This window comes from Ctenopharyngodon idella, chromosome 10, assembly GCF_019924925.1.
Source record: "Ctenopharyngodon idella isolate HZGC_01 chromosome 10, HZGC01, whole genome shotgun sequence".
Taxonomy (NCBI): Eukaryota; Metazoa; Chordata; class Actinopteri; order Cypriniformes; family Xenocyprididae; genus Ctenopharyngodon; species Ctenopharyngodon idella.
The window spans coordinates 1,001,941-1,025,731 of record NC_067229.1 but is presented as its reverse complement, the minus strand read 5'-3'; the positions used below and the strand labels follow the sequence as shown (position 1 = coordinate 1,025,731).

General features: G+C 40.6%; 2 protein-coding genes across 2 annotated transcripts in view; both read left to right on the top strand.

Moving 5' to 3' along the window:
• LOC127520187 (golgin subfamily A member 6-like protein 22) overlaps positions 1–23,791 on the top strand; it is a 48,052-nt gene that overhangs the window by 17,893 nt on the left and 6,368 nt on the right. The window lies entirely within an intron of this gene.
• Positions 1–23,791, top strand: part of LOC127521051 (repetitive organellar protein) — a 31,324-nt gene that overhangs the window by 1,165 nt on the left and 6,368 nt on the right. The window contains exons 2-5 of the mRNA XM_051909907.1: positions 521–1,210; positions 8,100–8,777; positions 16,510–17,142; positions 17,372–18,655. Of these exons, the coding sequence (XP_051765867.1) occupies positions 1,015–1,210; positions 8,100–8,777; positions 16,510–17,142; positions 17,372–18,655 (2,791 nt within the window). The 5' untranslated portion in view covers positions 521–1,014. The remainder of the gene's footprint in view (positions 1–520; positions 1,211–8,099; positions 8,778–16,509; positions 17,143–17,371; positions 18,656–23,791) is intronic.

Genomic DNA, 23,791 nt, shown 5'->3' with positions numbered 1-23,791 from the left:
ACACTTTAATCATATAAAATAAACAAACAAAAAACTAAAGTAAAACGGTATGGACGACTGCCGCACACACGTAAATGAAACATACCATAAATCCAGGCCTGGTCCTCTCTCATCTGTCATGGTTGTCGCTCCTCCTTTTATGCTTCCGAGGCTCCCCCTTGAGGGGGAACTGTAAATCAGAATGTTGGCTCAGAAGTTTATGCCACAACAATCAGAATTTTAAAAAAGTTGATTACTCTAGAGTATTAAACAAATGTACATCTTTTATAGATTTTCTTAAATCTTCTAAAAGGGTTATGTGGCAAGCAGGACGGGGCCAAAAGCCATGAGAATGGAAAGATAAAATAAGGAGTGACAACACTGAAGGATGAGAGATGACCAGGCCTGGACTGTTTATGTTGTTGTTCTATTATGTACTTACAGTATGTAGAATTTCTAATATAAAATTCTTCAGTGATGACTGTGCACTGCTTTTTTTATTCTAATTTGTGTGGGAATTTGTGTGTGTGCTCTTTTTCAGCAAGGATTGTTCTGCTAGGAAAGAATGTAACAGAAAACTGTACAGTGGGAAACATTATACTGGGTGCAGCAGCATTTGACAGTGAAGCTCGTTCATCTTATTTACAGCAGCACAGTGAGATAATCAGTGGAGAGGTGGAGAAGAGACACATCACAGTCATCAACTCTTCTCACCTGTTCCAGCCACATCTCTCCCACCATCAGATCACACAGAGAGTAAGAGAGTGTGTGTCTCTGTCTGCTCCAGGACCTCATGTGATCTTACTTGTACTGCAGTATAATGACTTCAGTGAGGAGGACAGAAACAGAGTGAAAACTGTGCTGAAACTCTTCAGTGAGAAGGCCATTAAACACACTATAGTGGTGACTACTGATGAAGAGACACGCACATTTGTGTATTATAAGAACACAAATAATGCTATTCATGATTTAATTAAAGAGTGTGAAGGAAGACATCTTCAGTTTGATTCAAGAAACACAGGATGGCGCTCTGAGATGCTGAGAAGGACAGAGGAGATACTGAAGAAAGAACATGAAGAATTTCTCATCTGTAACATGTATGAGGATATAGATTATGGATCATCAGTGGATGAAGATCCGAGCAGATCTGGAGGTTCAGTCCAAGGAGACGACAAAGAAGAGGAGGATTCTGATCTCAATGAGAGCATAAAAACAGGAAATGATGGAGGAGGTTTGTCAAAGTCTTCTTCTTTTTTTCCAGCAAAATACATAAGAATATGATCATGAACTACTATTTTGTCCTTTAACTCTTCCTCCACCATTGACAGCATTCTCTGGGTTTCCATGTTTTCACTGTTGCGGCAGGAGGCACTGTTATGAATCTCCTAACTTTTTGATATATTGCATGTTCAGATATTCATACAACAACATATTCTGGGGGCCATGAAAGTTTTGTGAAAATAATCAAAAAGGCTGGCAACTTTTTTAAAACACGCTGCTGGGGAAAGAGTTAATAGATATAGTGTAGTAGATACAGAAAATGACAGGGAGAAAAATGAGGAGCACTACTGTGTGACAAACTATTATTTATTATTTTTACTAATCTATTTTGTTTTGGTTGAAAATCTAAAAAGGTTTGTACAAAACAAGGAAATTTTTGTAAAAGAGTATCATTGACAGATGTGGATCATCATTGTATTTATTGAATTTTTTTTACTTAAAGCATTATTTATTTTAAAAAAAAAAAAGTATTTATAAAGGTAAAAAATGCACTAGAAAAATCGACACTCTAAAAAGTTTGAGAACCACTGAAAAGAGATACGTAGAATTGCACAAGTGCTACTGCTAAGAATGCAATGTCAGTACAGCCTGTTACCTTGATTCAAATTTTTATAAGCTTAATTGAGTTGGATAACAAAATTATAATGACTATTTTGTTTAAAGACTACATATAGCTACCAAAATTAATGTTGGTAACTGCGGTATGACTAAAAGTAATAACTACAAGTTGACAAAAATGCAATGACTTTTCATAGACTAAAACTAGACTAACATATCAAAGACAAAAATGACAAAAATGTGACTAAGACTAATAAGCATTTTTGTCTAAAGATGAAGACTAAGAATAAATCAAAAATGGTTGCCAAATTTAACACTGCCCTGTTCACACAGATCTGTGAAAACAACTAAAAATAAAAACGCTGCATTACGCATGCCAGAAAAGTAGTTTGCGATGTCATTTTGTAAAAAAAGACTATGCACCTGCGCACATAAACATTCTTTTACAGAGCACTCACCCCATGCATGCCTATTCACCTTTTTTTTTTTTTTTTTTTTTTTACAGTTTACAGCACTAAGATATTCTTCTCATTATTTCCCTATAGTCAGACTTGCACATTCACTCACATTCCCTTACCTCCGCATTGAAAAATAAAGTGGATAGACTGAACACATAATACTAGGGATGGGTATCATCAAGGTTTTAACTCTTACCGATACTGCTTATCGATCTGGTACTTTAACAGTATTTTTTTTTTTTTTTTTTTTACTAAAAACAGAAATAAATTAAGAACATAATTAACATTGCTTTATATTCTGAAATGTAAAACAAATAGGCTATCTATTGCAAAAGAAACAGCAATGTTTGAACAAAACAAATATAAAACATCTGTTTACATGAAATAAACAGTGCTTAAATTTCAGGAAGGTCGACTAACATTACTGTTCAGGTAAGTAGCCTAATAGGGCCTACAAAAGAAATCTAATAAAGTAATCAAATGTAAAATAACACTGCATATATTTCACTGTATAAACTGATAGATTAATGCTTATTGTAGCCCTGCGTGAGAGAGATCTCTCTTCTGGATTGAGAACAGCAAAAATGCATCACAGACAATTATTACTGTATATAGAAATGGCTGGCAAGATAGAATTTGCAAGATAATGTCTAAATAGCAGTAATAAATAGTAGGCCTACGTGTATTTTATTAATTTCTCCAGTACTGATAGCAGAACCGTTAACGTCGGAGCTTAGCGATACAGCGGTCTGCCATAATTTAGCCCTGGGGTTCATTTAATACCAGGTTTCTGTACCCATCCCAATACGTAATATGTATGTGCATAACGTCACTGTTTTAACTCATTAGCGTTTTTGCAGTATATACAGAGATAATAACGGTATTGTTTTTGAAAACTTATTTTCAATAGTTTTCATTTTCAGGCTAAAACACCATTGTCGAACGGCCAAAACACATAAAAAGTTTTAAGTTGTTAGTTGTGTGTCATGTAAACAGCCCCTCATATGTCTTTAGCCGAAGTGTCATACCGTATGTGAAGCAAGAAATTGATTCAGAAGAAGTTGAAGAGTGAATTGTACAGGCTCATCTACAAGTCGATGTATAAGAATGTTAATACGTTTTATGTATCGCTCTTCACAACGTCAGACACATAACGGTCATTGATATGATTAGCCTTTTGCTTGAGTATGTTTTCAAACAGTTAATAATGTGTTGCTAATGTTACACAAACCATGTTCCCGTTCACCATCTCAGAGTCAGACCGCTGCCTTCCAAATATCAATATCCCTAGAAGCGTCTCGCTTACATATGTAACCCTCGTTCCCTGAAGGAGGGAATGAAAAAGTCACGTCGGAACTGGACCGATGAATTGGGATCTCTCGCTAGAGAGACCAATCTACTTTGAGTGTAACTAAAACGAGCCAATGGACATTGGCATGTGAGATTCGCATTAGCTGCGCTACCCCGCAGTGCGGGTATTTAATGAGTAGCAGGTGCATCACATACTTCAGGTTTTCACTGAGGAGCCGAGCCAGGGACCCGGCCGCTCAGCAGTGGCACAGCAACTGTGGGATCCTGTCAGTGAAGACAGTTCTCCTGTTTGCATTGGCTTCTATTAAGAGGGTAGGGGACCTGCAGGGCCAGCAACTGTGGCTGGAAGGGCCAACTACAGTTCCGTTTTATTAGGGATCCCAATTAGTCGGTTCATTTCCGATGTGATGTCTCCGTTCCCTCCTTCAGGTAACGAGGGTTACATACGTAACCGAGACGTTCCCTTTTAGTTGGTTACGTTTAACTTCATGTCGGAACTGAACCATCAAATTGGGATCCCTAATAAAACGAACGTCACTGTTGCTGGCCCTTCCAGCACCCTGCATAAGCCTCCTGTGTCCCCCGCACTTATTAGAGTGAAAGACGGAAGGGCTTTTGCAGAGAGCATTGATCACTGCAGTTTCACATGGCCCATGCAGTGAGACTGTTGGATAACACTGGGAAAGTGTGCCCTTTCTATTGGAAAGGAATGCTGTAGAAGCCACATCCTGCTAGTAGAGAGATACCATGTGGACTGGCCAAAATGGGGCAGTGCAACAAATGGAATGTCTCTGGAGTGGCTCCTGCCTTACTAGGGAGGAGACTACACAGGCAGAGAAGGCAGAGCAGGCTCTCAGGCTTACAGGTTCACTACTACCTTGGGTGCATATCCTGGCCGGGGTCTCAGGACAATGTGAGAGTTAACCAGACTGAATTCCAAGCACGCTTGGTTGACCAGGATCTTTAACTCAGCTGACTGAAGAGGTTCGAAGGGGGGTTTCTGAAGTGCCGTGAGCACCAAGGACAAGTCCCAAGAGGGTACAGAGTAAGGCGAGGAGGAATTAACCTTCTCGCTCCCCTTAAGAACCTGACGATCAGGTTGTGCTTTCCAAGGGACAACTGCATTGTGATATGCAGCAATGGCAGCAACATACACTTTAAGGGTGGAGGGAGACAGCCTTCGCTCCAACCTTTCTTGCATGAAGGAAAGCACAGCTCTTATTGGGCATCCCCCGAGGTGAGAACACCAGTCAATGAATAGGCTCCAATTCAACCCATAGAGGCGCCTTGTAGAGGGGGCTCTAGCAGAAGTAATGGTGTCTAAAACAACTGCCATTGCAATGTGTCCAGAGAGGTAAACAGGTCTACTTGAGCAGCTCCAAAGCTTCTCTAAATCAGCTGGATCACATGGGGAAGCGACCTCAGATGCTTCTGATTCCAAAGGAGGAGATGGTGGGTGAGTTGCGACATGCAGCGGGAGCGTAGACCACCCTGAAGGTTGATGTATACAACGTCGCAGTGACCTGACTCAGGAGGCACTGAGGTAGGCCGAAGTGGGGTCTGAGTGTGTGATGCAACACTTACCTGGTTCCACAAAACAAAGGATTCTCCACCCGGCCCTCCACCTAACCTTACCGCCCTCAGAAACAAACAGGAAAAACATGTTTGGAAAAACACGTTGGCAACAGAACTGTTGGGCGAAATTCTTGACCGCATCGCCGAATAGACAGACCTGGGAGATGGGGGCGTTGAGGAAACGAAATTCGTCGGCCTCACGCATATCTGCCAGGTTCAGCCAGATATGGAGTTCCTGGACCACCATGGTGGACATCACCCAACCCAGGAAGCGCACAGTGACTTTTGTCGCTCAAGGTCTGTCACTGTGCACAATTCCTGCATATCACCCGGGTCGGAACTACCCTTGTGCAGTTCTTTTAAGTTCGTAGACCTGCAGGAGCATCATGGCATGCAGGGCAGAGGCAGCCTCTCCACAAGTTCTGTAAGCCTTGGCCCCAAGCAAGGACGAGAACTTACAGACCCGGGAGGGGAGACATGGATAATCCCGCCAGGAAGTAGTGATCTTTGGACACAGTTGCAACAGACCGCTCCACCGGAGGAATCTCCACGTACCCCTTGACCACCCTGCCACTGAGGGTAGTGAGGGCGGAAGAGGCACCAGACTGGCTTCGGGCAGAAAAAGGTGCCATCCACGATCTGGGAACCTCTTCATGCACTTCTGGAAAGAAATGAGCGGGAGTGTCCTGCACTGGTTCTCAGCGCCCCGAAACTAATCGCCCAGTTTTGAGGGTTCGGGACACGGACAAGCATGGCGCTCTCGGCGGCCCGGGAAGGCATAGCTGTCATCCCCGGGTCGGGTTTCGGCAATGTTATGGTCCCAGAAGGGGGTAATGCAGCCAAATCTTCATCCCCAGGGGAACCAAGCTCACCCTCTGGTGCAGCAATTGACATCCGGTCATCCACAAGAGCGCTAAAAGAAACGACTGGTACCTCATGAGAGGGACCAGTGTGCTCCTGAGGAAGCTCCACAGCTTACGGATTGCTAGAGGAGTAGCGCGGAGGGACCCACAGAGAATGGTTACCTTGCGGGGAAGCCCTCACTGCTGTGATTCTCAGCTCACCTAGGCTATTAGGCTATCTGGTGTCCACCAGAATAGGAACTAGATCAGGGAACAGGCGACTCCACCTTGTTTGAGGTATTGGAGTTTCAACCGCAAAACCACGATGGTCATCTTCCTGCAGTGGGTGCATGACTTATCCATGAAAGCTTGCTCAGCGTGCCTAATGCCCAGACACGAGACAGTTCTTGTGACTGTCAGACAGAGCCAGGTAACGGCCACATCCAGAAACACACGAGCGGAATGCCAACTCTCTGAAAAAAGTTGTGAAAACAACTGTTTGTTTAAATGAAGATATCACAACCACTGCTGTGAGCACCGTCACACCAACACTGACAAAGGGGCTGCTTTCCAAAAAGAAGACTCGTTGAAGAGCTGGAACAACAGAACTCCAAAGTGAAAAGCTGAAGTATGTGATGCACTTGCTCATTAAATACCCGCGCTGTGGGGTAGCGTAGCTGAGGGGAATCTTGCATGCCAATGTCCATTGGCTCGTTTTAGTTACACTCAAAAGAGATTGGTCTCTCTAGCGAGATCCCAATTCGTCAGTGCAGTTCTGACGTGATGTTAAACGTGACCGACTGAAGGGGAAGGTCTTGGTTACGTATACAACCCTCATTCCCTAAAGGAGGGAACAGAGATGTCAGGTCCTGTCGCCACAGTTGCTGTGCCACCACTGAGTGGCCGGGTCCCTGGCTTGGCTCCTCAGCGAAAACCTGAAGTATGTGATGCACCTGCTACTCATTAAACACCCGCACTGCGGGGTAGCGCGGCTAATGCGAATCTCACATGCCAATGTCCATTGGCTCATTTTAGTTACACTCAAAGTAGATTGGTCGCATTCAGAAACACCACTGTGTCCAGTTTGCACAAATATTTCATTTGAAGAATACTTGTGTGGATACACCATGCTGGTTCATGTTTGGTGAAGAGCAATGTGTGAAATACATCTACAAAAACTTTAAACACAGATACTTTATACTGTATAATCTTTGATCCACATAGTTAGTGTTGTTAAACTCATCACAGAGCTCCGCGCTGAAACCATTCATATGCGCGCTCCGTGTGCATGAATAACAATTGTATTTTTCATGTGTTTGTATTCACACTCCAGTTCTGACCGCATCGCAGGCAAAATACAAACAACACTCATGTGCTAGCTGTGCTGGGGGAAACATACACACGGCTCGTGTGTCCGAATGCAGAGGTGACATTTGAATTCTCTGCTGTAATGTGATCTCATTTGAACATATTTTCCATTTGTGCTGGCGGACAACAGCAAAACAAACCGCCCGCACCCAAACTTCAGCTCTGGTCACGTCGCAAGAAAACACATTTTTGTGTTGTAGCACTGAGGAAATGAGCACCTATACAACCCATGTCTCTGAATGACAAGAGACGAGAGAAGTGACACTTCCTCATGCATAATACCGCAATTATAATCGTATGCATTCTACAGGGCAGTGAATGGATTGAATGTGCTTTAAGTCATGAATAATTGCAGAAACGGTTGACGTCAGCATATTCGACCAGCCCATACTGGAGCCAACCAGCACTTCTGATCTTGCCGGTAGTACACGATGACGTCAGATTTTGTGACGTTATTCCGGCTTTGCTTTTCAAACTGGAAGACAGAAATCGCTCTGAAAAATGCAAAAATAACTAATTTCAACTTATAAATATAATTAATGAGTACCTTTAGTGTTTTCAATGATGTGCAGCCTATACATATCTGTTCAAAAAATGTGTTCTGGGGTTTCATGACCCTTTAAATCATATTAAAAACACCACATAGACAAAATAAAAAACAGTAAAAACTTGATTTTCACCACAGGGGGTCTTGAACTAAGTCTACTGTCTCTAAATATTGTTTCAGTGACTACTTCTGGAAAATCAAAGCTGAACTTTGTGCTGTGTGGATATAATACAACACTCAAGACCTCAGTGTCTAAAATGTTTAGAGGGACAATAAATAAAAAAATTAATAAATATTTACATCAGAAAGAGAAGAGAAATGTGTGTGTGAAGATAGAGGAGAAGATTCATGGACGGCAGATCACTGTAATAGAGCTTCCAGCTCTCACTCGGCTCTCAGAGGAGGAAGTGATGCGGGAGACTCTCCGGTGTTTGATTCTCGGTGATCCTGGAGTTCATGTTTTTGTCCTTGTTATTCCCAGCAGTCCACTTACTAAAGAAGACAAAGCAGAATTGGAGAAGATCAACAGAATATTTTACTCAAAAGAGCACTTCATGGTGCTTTTCATGGCTGAACACACTGTTAACAAAAATGTGACAGATTTTGTAGCATCTGCAGAATCTCAGAAGGTCGTGAGTCTCTATGGGAGTGGGCACAATGTGATGGGGTTAAAGGACAATAAAAACTCGGGACAGATCTCAGACTTGCTAGATTGTATAGAGAGAATGAAGACTGAACCCTATTCATTTCAGACGTATATGAGAGCTCAAGAGAAGAGAATCAGGCATGAACTAGAGGAGAAACTGAGTGCGAGAGAGAATGAAATCAAAGAGTTACAGGAGAAGATCAAGACACTGGGTGAGTGAATTCTTTTATTTTCTAAATAATACATCTACACTGGGTGAACCATACAAACGCTTTACATAAGCTACCTATTTCAAGTGTGTGTGTGTGTGTGTGTGTGTGTGTGTGTGTGGGGGGGGGGGGGGGGGGGGGGGGGGGGGATTGTTGAATGAATGACTAAATGACTCACTCATTAAGACAGTGACATAATGTCATCTTTTGGTGGTTTTAGTTTCAAATTTAGACAGTATAATTTCATTTTTTTTTCACTTTTATTTTTGGAAAAATATTTTCATATTTCAATATTCATTTTAAACCCATTAATATACAATTCCCATTACTTTTAAGTATTATTTATGCTATTCTAATTGCTGTGTAAATACATCTAAATGCTACTTCAGATGTAACTTCTGAAATAAATGTTATGGCCACATTATAGTCAAGTCAAGTCACCCTTATTTATATAGCTCTTTTCACAATACAGATTGTTTCAAAGCAGCTTCACTGTGATCATAGGAAAATTAATTGTCAGAGATTGTTTTGGCTTTACAGCAGCTCTAGGATAAAGTTATTATTGAGCTAAAATAAGTTTTTGATTGAATACCTTCCTTTGTAAAAATTGTTAATTATTAACTTAGGGGCCGCTTAAAATGGCACCTTTTTTTCTAGAGACTTAAAGTGCTTAGATTGATTATGTTATGCTGACACTTCAGGGCTGCGTTGTGGTCGTGTCAAGGCGCAGGTCCTCCATCTGATCTGGATACGGCCCGGATCTGGCTGACTACAGTAAACCTCGGGATAGACAGAGAAACTAATATTAGCGTAGATGCCATTCTTCTTCTGATGTAACGAGTACATCTGGTGTTATAGGAAGTGTTCCCGGTTCCGACTGACCTAATTTATGCATCCTAATAATCCTTTAAAGGATTTGAAAATATAAAGTGATAATGTGTTATGTGTATGCCAGGTTAAAGAGATGCATTTTTAGTCTAGATTTAAACTGACAGAGTGTGTCTGCTTCCCGATGTAGGAAATTTTTTCCTCGTCGAAGCAGAGACCAGGAGACGTTGGGATATCTTTCAAGCAGAAGTTACTCTTTACTGAGAAACGCGCTGTGCGTCGCTGTAGTCATCCAAGTCCAACTAAGGCAGTGTACTTGGTAGTTCATATACATTAAAGGGGGCAATCTAAACAAAGCATGCAAATGCAGTGCAGGAATCAGCCCATTCCCTACATTTCCCAGCCATGATCTAATCAGCATAACGGTGTCATTCAAAGGCATAGGTGCTAATCCACTCAGTCTGACAGTATCGCCCATACCTTTACATTATCATAGAGACAAAGGCACCGCTGTATCTTGAGCTTGTCCTGCCAAATGGTCAGGAAGTGCATGAAGACAAAAGGTTAATGTTACAGACACCTGGGCTGCCTGCCTTGATCTCCTTAAATTGTCATTATCTTTACCTCAAAATGGTAAATACAATATACTTCACCTTAGTATTTCATGTGAGGTTATGTCAGGATGTAGGATCAGCAGATCTTAAACAGATTCTTAAATTGGTAATCCTACACCGAACAATGCTAGGAAGATTGTTCCAGAGTTTAGGTGCCAAATAGGAGGTATTAGCTGGGCAAATAGGTATTATCAGCTGGCCTGAATTCTGAGATCGCAATAGACGTGAAGGACTATAATGAATTAGGAGCTCGCTCAGGTATTGGGGAGCTAAACCATTTAGTGCTTTGTAAGTAATTAGCAAGATTTTAAAATCTATACGATGTTTAACAGGAAGCCAATGCAGTGTTGACAGAACTGGGCTAATATGGTCATACTTCCTAGTTCTAGTAAGAACTCTAGCTGCTGCGTTTTGGACCAGCTGTAGTTTATTTATCAGGCGAGCAGAACAACCACCCAGTAGAGCGTTACAGTAATCTAGCCTTGAGGTCATGAACGCTTGAACTAACTGTTCTGCATTTTTCATTGAGAGCATATGTCGTAGTTTAGATATTTTTTAAGATGAAAGAATGCGGTTTTACAGATGCTAGGAACATGGTTTTCAAATGAAAGATTGGTATCAAAGAGCACACCCAGGTTCCTAAGAGACGACGAAGACTTAACAGAGCAGCCATCAAGTGTTAGACAGTATTCTAGGTTATTACATGAAGAAGTTTTTGGTCCAAAAATTAGAATCTCTGTTTTTTCTGAATTTAGTAGTAGGAAATGACTGGTCATCCAATTTTTTTATATCAGCTATGCATTCCGTTAATTTTGTGAATTGGTATCATCAGCGTAACAGTGAAAACTAATGCCATGCTTCCTAATGATATCTCCCAAGGGTAGCATGTACAGAGTGAAAAGCAATGGTCCTAGTACTGAGCCTTGCAGTACTCCATATTGAACTTGTGTTGAACAGTATATGTTTTAGTGCCTTGCAAGGATCTCACAACACCAATTCTCTTAAATCATTAGACATTCATTCAATCGTGGACTGAAAACACCCTGAGGATTTACATAGAATTATTAATTTCTCAACAGGCGGGCAATATTCATTTAATAGTAATTTCTTACCTGCCGGAGAAATCCCAAATGAAGCTGTTACATTTTCATGTGCCATCATTTTCTGTCCATCAACAGTTGAAAGAATAGTCATAATTTTCAATCCAATCTGAGATTTCTGCCAAAATGCTATCACAATATTTTCTTTTAATTTCTTTATAAATTGGACTCTTCCTGTCATCAGATGTACATTTTTGTTTGCGGTTTCAGACCCCATATTCTCTGTGTCACTGAACCTCGGCACGTCCCTTTTTCCTCACCCTGCAGTGTGTCTTTGCACAGACTCGGCAAAGAAACCCTCTCCTTTGAGTCAGTACTTTGACTCAAATCAACTTATTTCTAGTGCTTTAGAAATATTCACCCTCACAGACTCACTGGGCAAATATGCCTTTTTCTTCCTTGTTGAGGATTCTTGTTGAGATTCCGGCGGTGAAAGTCTGGGCCCTCAGATGTTTGTCCCTCTTCCCTGAAGACTTTTAGGTAGGGAGTCAGTCTTTGGAGACCAGGGTGATCAACCTCAAGCGTTTTCAATTCCAGACGAATCACACGTGGAATCCGTACTTCTGACACCAAACTGTTGTGGAAAAATTATTTTATTCCTTTAGTGGTGAGAATGTAATGAAACAAACACTCAGGAAATGTCTTTGTTGATTTTATTCTTGCAAGAAGTTTGTTCGATGCAAATAGAGTTCTACAGAGAAGAACACCCTCACACAGTTCTGGCTGTCTTATACAGTGGGTACGGAAAGTATTCAGACCCCCTTAAATGTTTCACTCTTTGTTATATTGCAGCCATTTGCTAAAATCATTTAAGCTCATTTTTTTTCCTCATTAATGTACACACAGCACCCCATATTGACTGAAAAACACAGTATTATTGACATTTTTGCAGATTTATTAAAAAAGAAAAACTGAAATATCACATGGTCCTAAGTATTCAGACCCTTTGCTGTGACACGCATATATTTAACTCAGGTGCTGTCCATTTCTTCTGATCATCCTTGAGACGGTTCTACACCTTCATTTGAGTCCACCTGTGTTTGATTATACTGATTGGACTTGATTAGGAAAGCCACACACCTGTCTATATAAGACCTTACAGCTCACAGTGCATGTCAGAGCAAATGAGAATCATGAGGTCAAAGGAACTGCCTGAAGAGCTCAGAGACAGAATTGTGGCAAGGCACAGATCTGGCCAAGGCTACAAAAAAATTTCTGCTGCACTTAAGGTTCCTAAGAGCACAGTGGCCTCCATAATCCTTAAATGGAAGACGTTTGGGACGACCAGAACCCTTCCTAGAGCTGGCCGTCCGGCCAAACTGAGCTATCGGGGGAGAAGAGCCTTGGTGAGAGAGGTAAAGAAGAACCCAAAGATCACTGTGGCTGAGCTCCAGAGATGCAGTCGGGAGATGGGAGAAAGTTGTAGAAAGTCAACCATCACTGCAGCCCTCCACCAGTCGGGGCTTTATGGCAGAGTGGCCCGACGGAAGCCTCTCCTCAGTGCAAGACACATGAAAAAACACCTGAAGGACTCCAAGATGGTGAGAAATAAGATTCTCTGGTCTGATGAGACCAAGATAGAACTTTTTGGCCTTAATTCTAAGCGGTATGTGTGGAGAAAACCAGGCACTGCTCATCACCTGTCCAATACAGTCCCAACAGTGAAGCATGGTGGTGGCAGCATCATGCTGTGGGCGTGTTTTTCAGCTGCAGGGACAGGACGACCGGTTGCAATCGAGGGAAAGATGAATGCAGCCAAGTACAGGGATATCCTGGACGAAAACCTTCTCCAGAGTGCTTAGGACCTCAGACTGGGCCGAAGGTTTACCTTCCAACAAGACAATGACCCTAAGCACACAGCTAAAATAATGAAGGAGTGGCTTCACAACAACTCCGTGACTGTTCTTGAATGGCCCAGCCAGAGCCCTGACTTAAACCCAATTGAGCATCTCTGGAGAGACCTAAAAATGGCTGTCCACCAAAGTTTACCATCCAACCTGACAGAACTGGAGAGGATCTGCAAGGAGGAATGGCAGAGGATCCCCAAATCCAGGTGTGAAAAACTTGTTGCATCTTTCCCAAAAAGACTCATGGCTGTATTAGATCAAAAGGGTGCTTCTACTAAATACTGAGCAAAGGGTCTGAATACTTAGGACCATGTGATATTTCAGTTTTTCTTTTTTAATAAATCTGCAAAAATGTCAACAATTCTGTGTTTTTCTGTCAATATGGGGTGCTGTGTGTACATTAATGAGGAAAAAAAATGAACTTAAATGATTTTAGCAAATGGCTGCAATATAACAAAGAGTGAAAAATTTAAGGGGGTCTGAATACTTTCCATACCCACTGTATAGCTGATTTGCACCTTTGCCTCAATTCCTTTGTTAATTTCAGAAGTGCTTCTTAAAAAAACAACAGCATAAGCAGTAATTTTCCACTGAACAAGCTGTTTTAAATGTCACATAAGACAGAGAGAAAGCAAATATCAATGCATCATTTTATAAATCAAGAAAATAAATGAAAAGCAATAAAAAAAATTAAATACAAAAATACAAATGCAACCAACAGATCAGTGATATAAAAAAAGAGATAATCACATCTAAAAAGACGGGGCTTCTGGACCATGTTCACATATGGCTTCCTTTTTGCATGATAGAACTTTAGTTGGCATCTGCAGATGACACGGCGGATTGTGTTTACCTACAGTGGTTTCTGGAAGTATTCCAGGGCCCATTTAGTAATGTCACTGCGTCACCCATCAGCATGATTGTGTCAATGTTGTCTGAGAGCCCGAAGACCACAAGAATCCAATAAAGGTCTTTGACTTTGTACCTTACGCACAGAGATTTCTCCAGTTTCTCTGAATCTTTTGATGTTATGCACTGCAGATGATGACTTAACATTGAGGAACACTGTTTTTAAAGTATTCCACAATCTTTTTACGCACTCTTTCACAGCTCTGCCCATCTTTACTTCTGAGAGATCTTTACTTCTAAGACATCCCTTTTATAGCTAATCATGTTACAGACCTGATATCTGTAACGTATGGGACGGGACAACAGAGTTGGAGATCCACGAGCAGGCTTTATTAATAGGATGAGCGTAGTCATACAAACAGAGGGTCAAACACCAGCAAACAGATACAAGAAGGCAAGGCAAAAGAGTAATCCAAACACAGGCAAAGGTCTAGGCAGGCAGCAAACGATCATAAACAAGGAAACAGTCCAGGGTCAAAAACACAGACAAGGCAAGGAACAAGGAACACGGAGACAAGGTCGGATACAAGGTTAAACAATACTCAGCAAAGTGTGTGTGAAGGAGTGCAGCTTATAAAGGGAACCTGATGGGAAACAGGTGTGAGTGTGATCAGTGCCTAGCTGAGGGATTGTGGGAAATGTAGTCCAGAGTGAAGTGACAGCGTGTGTGCAATGAAAAAGTCTTAATGTTGAAACGAAGACCTCTGGTGGGGAGTGGAAGGAAGCAGCAGTCGACAGAAACGTGACAGAACCCGTCCACCCCCCCGGTGATGTACGTGGCCCAGATACACCATAAGGCTACCCCCACAACAAGACGTGACTCTGGGGTGTCAGACATAATGTTGCAAGGCTCTGAAAGATCAGCAGAGACGTGACGTGACTCTGGACAATTGGCTCAGGAAGATCAACAGTGACTTGACTTGGTTCAGGAAGGTCAACTGTGACTTGACTTGGCTCAGGAATGGCTGCAAATACAGGAACGGACTCCAATGCAGCCATCACGTGAACAGGCTCTGGTGAGGGAATTACTGGGTTTGGAAGTGCAGAGAGTATCGGGGTTGCGATAAAAAAAGAGTGGAAGGCCAAGAACTCTGCATTGGTACAAGCTCCGCTGCCACCGGAGCTTGCTGAAGTTGGCCCTCCGACAAAAAAATCTTTGGACTCTTTAACTTCTCTTCTTCCCCCACAGTGAATGAAGAACCACTCAAAATTAGGGCATAGTCCATAAAGTCTCTTAGACTGCAATTAAACTTCCCCTCTGGAAACCAGGATTTTATGGGCTCATTTAGTCCAAAACGGAAAATGCCACATCATCAAATGGAACTTGAAATGACAACTCACAGAATTGGTGAACATATTCCTCAATTGATAAGTCTCTTTGCCGAAGACGTAGTGGCTGGTTGACTGGATCCATGGTTGGACTGGAAATGCTCAAAAGCCGCTGGATTTTGGTAGGGCTGAGTATTCTGTAACGTATGGGACGGGACAACAGAGTTGGAGATCCACGAGCAGGCCTTATTAATAGGATGAGCGTAGTCGTACAGGCAGAGGGTCAAACACCAGCAAACAGATACAAGAAGGCAAGGTAAAAGAGTAATCCAAACACAGGCAAAGGTCTAGGCAGGCAGCAAACGATCATAAACAAGGAAACAGTCCAGGGTCAAAAACACAGGCAAAGCAAGGAACAAGGAACACGGCGACAAGGTCAGCTACAAGGCTAAACAATACTCAGCAAAGTGTGTGTGAAGGAGTGCAGCTTATAAAGGGAACCTGATGTGAAACAGGTGTGAGTGTGATCAGTGCCTAGCTGAGGGATTGTGGGAAATGTGGTCCAGAGTGAAGTGACAGCGTGTGTGCAATGAAAAAGTCTTAATGTTGAAACGGAGACCTCTGGTGGGGAGTGGAAGGAAGCAGCAGTTGACAGAAACGTGACAATATCAATTAACTTAATTAGTTGTTAGATGTTCTCCCTGCTGAATCTTTTCAAAATTTAGCCATTTGTTGCCCCCGTGCCAACTGTAGCAGGCATCAAATTTGAAATGAGCTGATTTAGTGGATAAAAGTGTAAAATTTCTGTTTAAACATTTGTTATGTAATCTATGTTCTATTGTTTATAAAATATTGGCTCATGTGATTTGAAAGTCTTTTAGTTTTCATTTTATTCAAATTTAAAAAACATCCCAACATTTCCAGAATTCGAGTTGTATTTCATGTCCATTTATTTATATATTTGGTAAGTAGCTGCATAATAAGCAGAATAATGTACATTCAGAATAATTTACACCAGATTCCTGATCATCCTGTTTTTACAATGATCAAGTAGGGGAGGTCAGCGCTTTGTAAAATCTCATTGTTTCCACATGAGTAGTCGTTCAGCAAAGACATTTTTTTTTAAAAGTTAAAAGCACAATGTTAAATTTGTTTATTCCTTTGACAGCTCCGGAAGGTGTGAAGCTGAATCTGGTTGTATGTGGGAGTGACAAAAGATTAAAATCCATCATATCAAACCTGATCCTGAACCAGAGTGAGAGAGGATCAGAGCTCAGCTCAGAGTGTGTGAGGAGAGACGTGAAGGTGTGTGAACATCTGATCTCTCTGGTGGAGCTTCCAGCTCTGATCAAGACTCAGCTCTCAGAGGAGGAAGTGATGCGTCAGACTCTCCGCTGTGTGTCTCTCTGTGATCCTGGAGTTCATGTGTTCCTCATTATTATTCCTGATGGTCCACTTAATAATGAAGACAGAGCAGAAATGGAGAAGATCCAGAAGATATTCAGCTCAAGAATTGACAAACACATCTTGATCCTCATACACCAGAATCCAGAGCATCAGACAGCAGAACTGAATGAAGAAACACAGTCTGTCATTGAGAGTTTTGGAGGACGGCATCATTTCATTGGCCCAAACACACAAGTGTCCATGTTGATGGAGAGACTGATGCAGATGGTTGAGGCAAATAGTGGTGTTTGTTTCTCCACAGAGACATTGTTGGAGGCACAGATGGAAAAACTGCTGAAATTTGAAGAAATGAACAAGAGAATCCAATCATTAGAGACGTGGTTTCAGTCACAAGGTAATGATCAGAAAATCTGCATGGATTAAACACTTTTCATGAACACAAAAGTTTACAGATTTGTGAGATAAAACAATAACGTTATATGTAGAGTTCAGAGGAAATAATATGATTAGCCCATGATCATCAGTATAAATTATACACAATATTCTCTGATGACCTTGATGATTGACAAACTTTACTTGAAATTCAGTATACTGTTTTTAATTTTTATTTGATCTATCTTTAGATTCAAGGGACAGTGCAGATGATCTGAGGATTGTGCTGCTGGGAAAAACTGGAGTTGGGAAGAGTGCAACTGGAAACACAATCTTAGGAACAGAAGAAGCATTTATATCAGACACATGTCAAAAGTCTATTACTAAAGAGTGTCAGAAAGAGACAGCTGAAATCAATGGCAGACACATTACTGTGATTGACACTCCAGGACTGTTTGATACTGAACTTACTAATGAAGAGATCCAGAAGGAAATTACTAACTCCATCTCCATGATTCTGCCTGGACCACATGTGTTTCTCTTACTGATACCAGTGGGACGATTCACTCGAGAAGAAGCAACAGCAGTGAAGATCATCCAAGAGACGTTCGGTGAAAACTCTTTAATGTACACCATGGTACTCTTCACCAGAGGAGATGATCTGAAGAAAAAGACAATTGAACAGTGGCTGGAAAATCCTGAACCTGCCCTTAAAAACCTGATTAAAGCATGTGGAAACAGATACCATGTGTTCAATAATAATCATATTGGAGACCGAACACAGGTGTCTGAACTACTGAAGAAGATAGATGACATGGTGAAAGAAAACGGAGATAGTTACTACTCATGTGGGATGTTTAGAAAGATGGAAAGAAAAATACAAGAACAACAAATGATGATTCAGATGGAGAGAGTGGAACAACTGAACAGAGAAAAAAAAGAACTGATGAACAAACATGAAGAAGAGAAAAAGAGTATCAAGATGATGATGGAGGAAGACATACAAAATCAAAGAAAGAGAAGAGAAGAAGAATTTAGAGAGAGAGAAGAACGATATAAACAAGACATTAAAGACATAGAGGATCAAGAGAGAAAGATGCGAGAGGAGATGAAGAGAGAACGAGAGGAATGGGAGAGACAGAAACAAGAGGAAAGACGAAGAAGAGAAGAAGAGGACGAGAGAAGGAGAAAGAAAGAACAGGCAATGTGGGATGAATATAATCAGAGACTTAAACAAGCGATAGAAAGAAGACACGGAGAGAGAGAGGTTCTTCAGTCCAAATATGAAGAAGAGAGAGAGAGAATGAAGTTGATGATGGAGGAAGAAAGACAGAATCATGATAAAGAGAGAAAGAGAAGGGAAGAGGAATTTAGAGAGAGAGAAGAACGATATAAAAAAGACATTAAAGACATAGAGGATCAAGAGAGAAAGATGCGAGAGGAGATGAAGAGAGAACGAGAGGAATGGGAGAGACAGAAACAAGAGGAAAGACAAAGAGAAGAAGAAACACATAATACAGACATATACAGTCAAGGTCAGAAAAATATTCACAAAATGTATTTAATCTATATAATCTATTTATTATTATTATTATTATTATTATTATTTGGGATGCACCAAAATTTCTTGCATTTTGGTTTATGGGCAGAAGAGAAAAGGAAAATATTTGCTGTGCCGCTCCTCAGTGTTCAGTGCTCAGGTTTCACTCTCGAGCAGCATTTTTTGTAACTTTGGGTGCTGCACTACTTCCAAAGATGCACAAAAAAAAACACAGATCATTAACAGAGGGTCCTTGTGGTAATTACAGTAGGAGGAAATCCAAAAAGTTCACCTGTCATCCAATGGCCTCAAATATGGCTTATCATTTGAAACATTTAAGTAACTTGGCCACTTGCTCTAACGTTAACCTAGATAAATGTGCGCTATTATTATGCACATATCCAAGTGTGGAGTATGGAAGCTGAAGTATACTGTGCTTCATGACATGGAGGTGGCAGCATGATCACTTGCATTTTTTCAACTTAAAATACTTTGTCATTTTTGGTCATACAAATAAGAGTAAAGGCCCGTTCACACCAAGGACAATAACATCTTGGGTTACGAGTCTAACCCTGGTTTCCTGAGAACAGGGAACGAGACACTGCGTCCTGAGACACTTTAGGGAATGCCTCCACATGATTGGTGTCTGAAGCAACTGTAAAATCACGGCAATCCTATTGGCCGGCGACAGCCTATGATGTCATACTAGTGCAACCAGGAATAAATATAAGGGGTGCCCTCATCCACTTCTTCGTCTGAAGGGACTGAACAGGCAGCCCGGAGGGATGGCTATGAGATGCAGTGTCTCATTCCCTGCTCTCAGGGAACCAGGATTACAGTCGTAACCGGAAACGTTCCCTTTTGAAAGTGAACTCACACTGCATCCTGAGACACTTTGGGAAACTAAATACCCACGCTGCCATGCTGAGGGGAGTGCATGCTGAAATGGATGTGACTAAGCACAATAATGGCAGTTCCAAATGCCAGAACCACTCCCCCTTCTGGTCACACACTACACAGCAAAACCCCCAGTGTTAAATTAACACTCAAAGTGTACATATGAGTCCATCTTGCCGGGTGTTAAAAAGTAACACTGAAGCAGTGTTAAAGTTAATGAGATAATTGATTGATGATTGAGTGATGATTGACAATCAGTAGTGACACCTGATGTTAATAAGCAGAATCACTGAAGAAACAACAAGAGAAAAAGAGAGAGACACGACAACTACAACTGACTTCCAGCCATTAAACATTATTACACTTATTATTAACCAGTTTGATTTTATTTCTGTAATACATCAACAAAAGTTCTTACTGAGAATTAACAGATGTTTAGATGTTAATGTTTTAATGAAAGTTTAGTTTGAAGTCACCATGATGGTGAAAAGCATTTCCTTTAGTTGGGCTCTTGACTCTTTATTTATTAACATTCATTTTTCTCTGGTTGTTCCAACTTTGTGTTTGTAGAGCACATTTGTAATGGCCTGAGAAACTGTGATCTGGGCTGCATTTCCCACAAGTGTTGTAAGCCAAAGTTGATCAGTTTAGGTTTATGATGCTTTGGGAAGCACAGTCATAACAGTTGTGTTTTGATGATGACATTCTCATTGTGAAATGGCCTGATTCATTGGTGACATCCAGTATTTTTAAACGGTCATGCAGATGTTCTATTATTTCTTTATAGTAAATCTGTTACCTCTTGAGATCCAGCAGAGCTTTTATAATCTGAAGGGTTTTTTTGAAACACAGACATCAAGAATCAGCATATGACCCGCAACAATGGTGACAATCAAACAAAGTGCTTCATGTTGCAGTGCATGATGGGAGCCACCAATCAAAACTCATCCATGGCTCCCATCATGCATTGCTGCATGAATAAATTATGCAGCTGAATTGTCCTGTAATTTTCGTAGATTGTTCATGTTTGCTTTTATTTTTCTGTTGTTTTGTTGTGACAGTAGCTTGTTTTGTGATGTTCAGAGTTGATGTTTGTCAGTATTTTGTATTTATTTATTGTCACCATTCTTGAGAATCATATGCTGATTCTTGATGTCTGTGTGTGTCTAAACACAGAAGACTCTGTGCATAATGTATTTTTCTTAAAAAAAAAAAATTGTTCATACTGCTGTTGGATCTCAAGCTGTAAAATCACAGGACTACAATCATTAACACTAAAGCTACACATCAAGCATACAGTCAGAGATTTAGACTCTAAATGCATGATGATAATATCATCATCAAAACAAATTGTGACCAGATCATATTTTCTCTGGCCATAACAAATGTGCTTTACAAACACAAAGTTGGAGCAGCCAGAGAAAAACTAATAATAAAAGGTAAAGAGTCAAGAGCCCAACTAAAGCAAACGCTGACCTCTTTCATGGTGACTTGAAATTAAACATTCCATAAAACATTAATTAACACCTTTTTTTCTCTCTTTCCTTCAATGATTCTGCTCATTTAACATCAGGTGTCACCACTAATTGTCAATCATCAATCAATTATTTCATTAACTTTAACACTGCTTCAGTGTTACTTTTTAACACCTGGTAAGATGGACTCATATGTACACTTTGGGTGTTAATTTAACACTGGGGATTTTGCTGTGTAGGCTATAAGAGTGACATTATTCCCTACGGCCACTGCCTGAGCTACACGCATCAATGAAAAAGTGCCTTCGTAAAGTACCGCAAGGACTTGTCAAAGGCTGCTCAAGGGCTTTGAACCAGCATCTTCATTGGGAAGGGGTTCCTTTAAGGGCATATGACTTGTGACCTAGTTTAGCCAACAATCTGTCTGTTTCCTAAACAGAGTCTCTTACCATACTTGCCTCATGAGAGGCAACCAGATGAGAGGGACTGCTGAAGAGGCAGTAACTAGCTCACACGGGCATCCTGGGGAGCAGGACTCTGCATAGTGTTTTCCAAACCCTTACAAACAAGGGAAGTTACTCTGCTTGACCCTGGACCTACAAAGTGGTTCTTTTTCAAAGCACTGTGGAGGCTGGGTACTCTACATAGGGTCAGGGAGCGAGGCTCTTTACAGGATGATCCTCAACTGAGTAGAGCATCAACCAAACTCTGGAGCTAGAATCAGGGAGGCTCCTGTGGAGCCTGCAACGTGAACTCAATCTATGTACTCCGGAGACCTAGGACACTCAAAACTAACTAGAAGTGCTAGGAATGTAGCTTGACCCAGAGGATCGCCAGCAAGGTGGCCTGAGGAGGGCCAACTACTTGGAAATGAGTAGCAGAGATAGCCACCAGGGGTTTGTAGGCTTGTAATACTTATAATACTCATTATACTCATCACGACTGGCACAATATTTATTTATTTTTTATTTTTTTTGGTATACAAGATTTGAAAGACTTTGTCCAGTCTTTCAGCAGGTTGCTTGATAAACCTGCTTGCTTAACCCTCTGGGGTCTGGCGATTTTTGGGGCCCTGGAGAAGTTTTGACATGCCCTGACATTTGTGCTTTTTTAGTTGCTTATAAACATATTAATGACAAATGTGTCATTACACTGTATTCAGCACGAACTAGGCTACCATAATACGTGAGCAACATGTACAGTACATGTTTGTATTTTTAAGAGAATAACGCTTATGCGTAGTTATTGAAAAAACAAAATTTAGGTCACTGAAAGAAGGCCACAAAACACATACTGAATATGTGTCCACAAGACTTCTGGGTATCGGAGGTTGTAGACTAGAGTTTTTTTCTTCAAAATGATGTGAAAATTATCCTGACTACTCATTCACATAAAACAATATATTGATTGAAATTTTGTAAGACACTTTTTGTTTAGAAAGACAGTATGCATGGAGGCATGAATAATCCTGAATAATGCTGTGATTCACACCTGTGAAGACAAAGACCCGCATAATGAGCCGCATAATGAGCCTTTTAGTCAGGTCTGTGAGAGGGAACTACAAGAAAGAGCATGAGGACAAAGTTGTATATTTTGAAGTTTATTTAGAATATAGTTAGCAATATAAATGAGAGTCAAAGGCACATTTTGAGTACACAGTTTTACCTGGAAATAAATCCTGTTCAAAGATATAAGTGAATATCACTTACCTGGCATTCCAAGGTGTTTGGTGTTTCTATGCACTGGAGAAAGAAAAACTTTACTGCTTCCAGTTAGTGATCTCACTATAACGCAGTCTAATGTAGGTCAATATCTGGTCACTATGATTCTCAAATCTGTGAGATAAAAGAAAAAAACATCTGTGAGCATGATGATAACTAATCATATCAACTATTGTATTAACATTAATATAATGTCCACTCTTAACAGGAAACATGATTTTTGTGATCTCATGCATGCACATATTATTGCGCATCATGTGAAGAAAATTTTGTATAGGCCTATTATATTTTAAATTATATACAGTTCCGGTCACAAGATTGGACAAATGACTATTTTTAATAAATAATAATAATAGTTTTTGAAAGTCTCATGCTTATCAAGACTGCATTTATTTGATCAACAATACAGAAAAAAACAGCAATATTGTGAAATATTATTACAATTTAAAATAATGGTTTTCTATTTGAATATACTTTAAAATATAATTTATTTCTGTAATGCAAAGCTGAATTTTCATCATTCATTGCGAACAAAAGCTTCATTGATATGGCATTAGGCTATTTCACAGTAAACACTTCATAATCTGTCCAAAACAGGCCAAAGAAACATTCATATTACCTCTATGACATTTTATGTATCATATTTGTTATATTATAGAGCAGGGGTGGCTAACCTCGGTCCTGGAGAGCCACAGTCCTGCAGAGTTCAGCTCCAACCCTAATCAAACACACCTGAACAAACTAATTAAGGTTTGAAAGGTTGCTAGAAAGCTATTGGCAGGTGAGTTTTTATCAGGGTTGGAGCTAAACTCTGCAGGACTGAGGTTCTCCTGGACTGGAGTTCGCCACCCCTGTTATAGAGTCTATAAATGTTAATGTGCAGATTAATATGTTGCTAACACATTTCAGTATTTATTATGTATTTCAGTTGATTTCACTTATTTCAGTATAGTAATATAGTTTGGGAAAAGCTAATATGGCATGTTTACTACTGTAAGTTATGTGTAGTACTAAACGAAACCACGCATCTGCGCCATT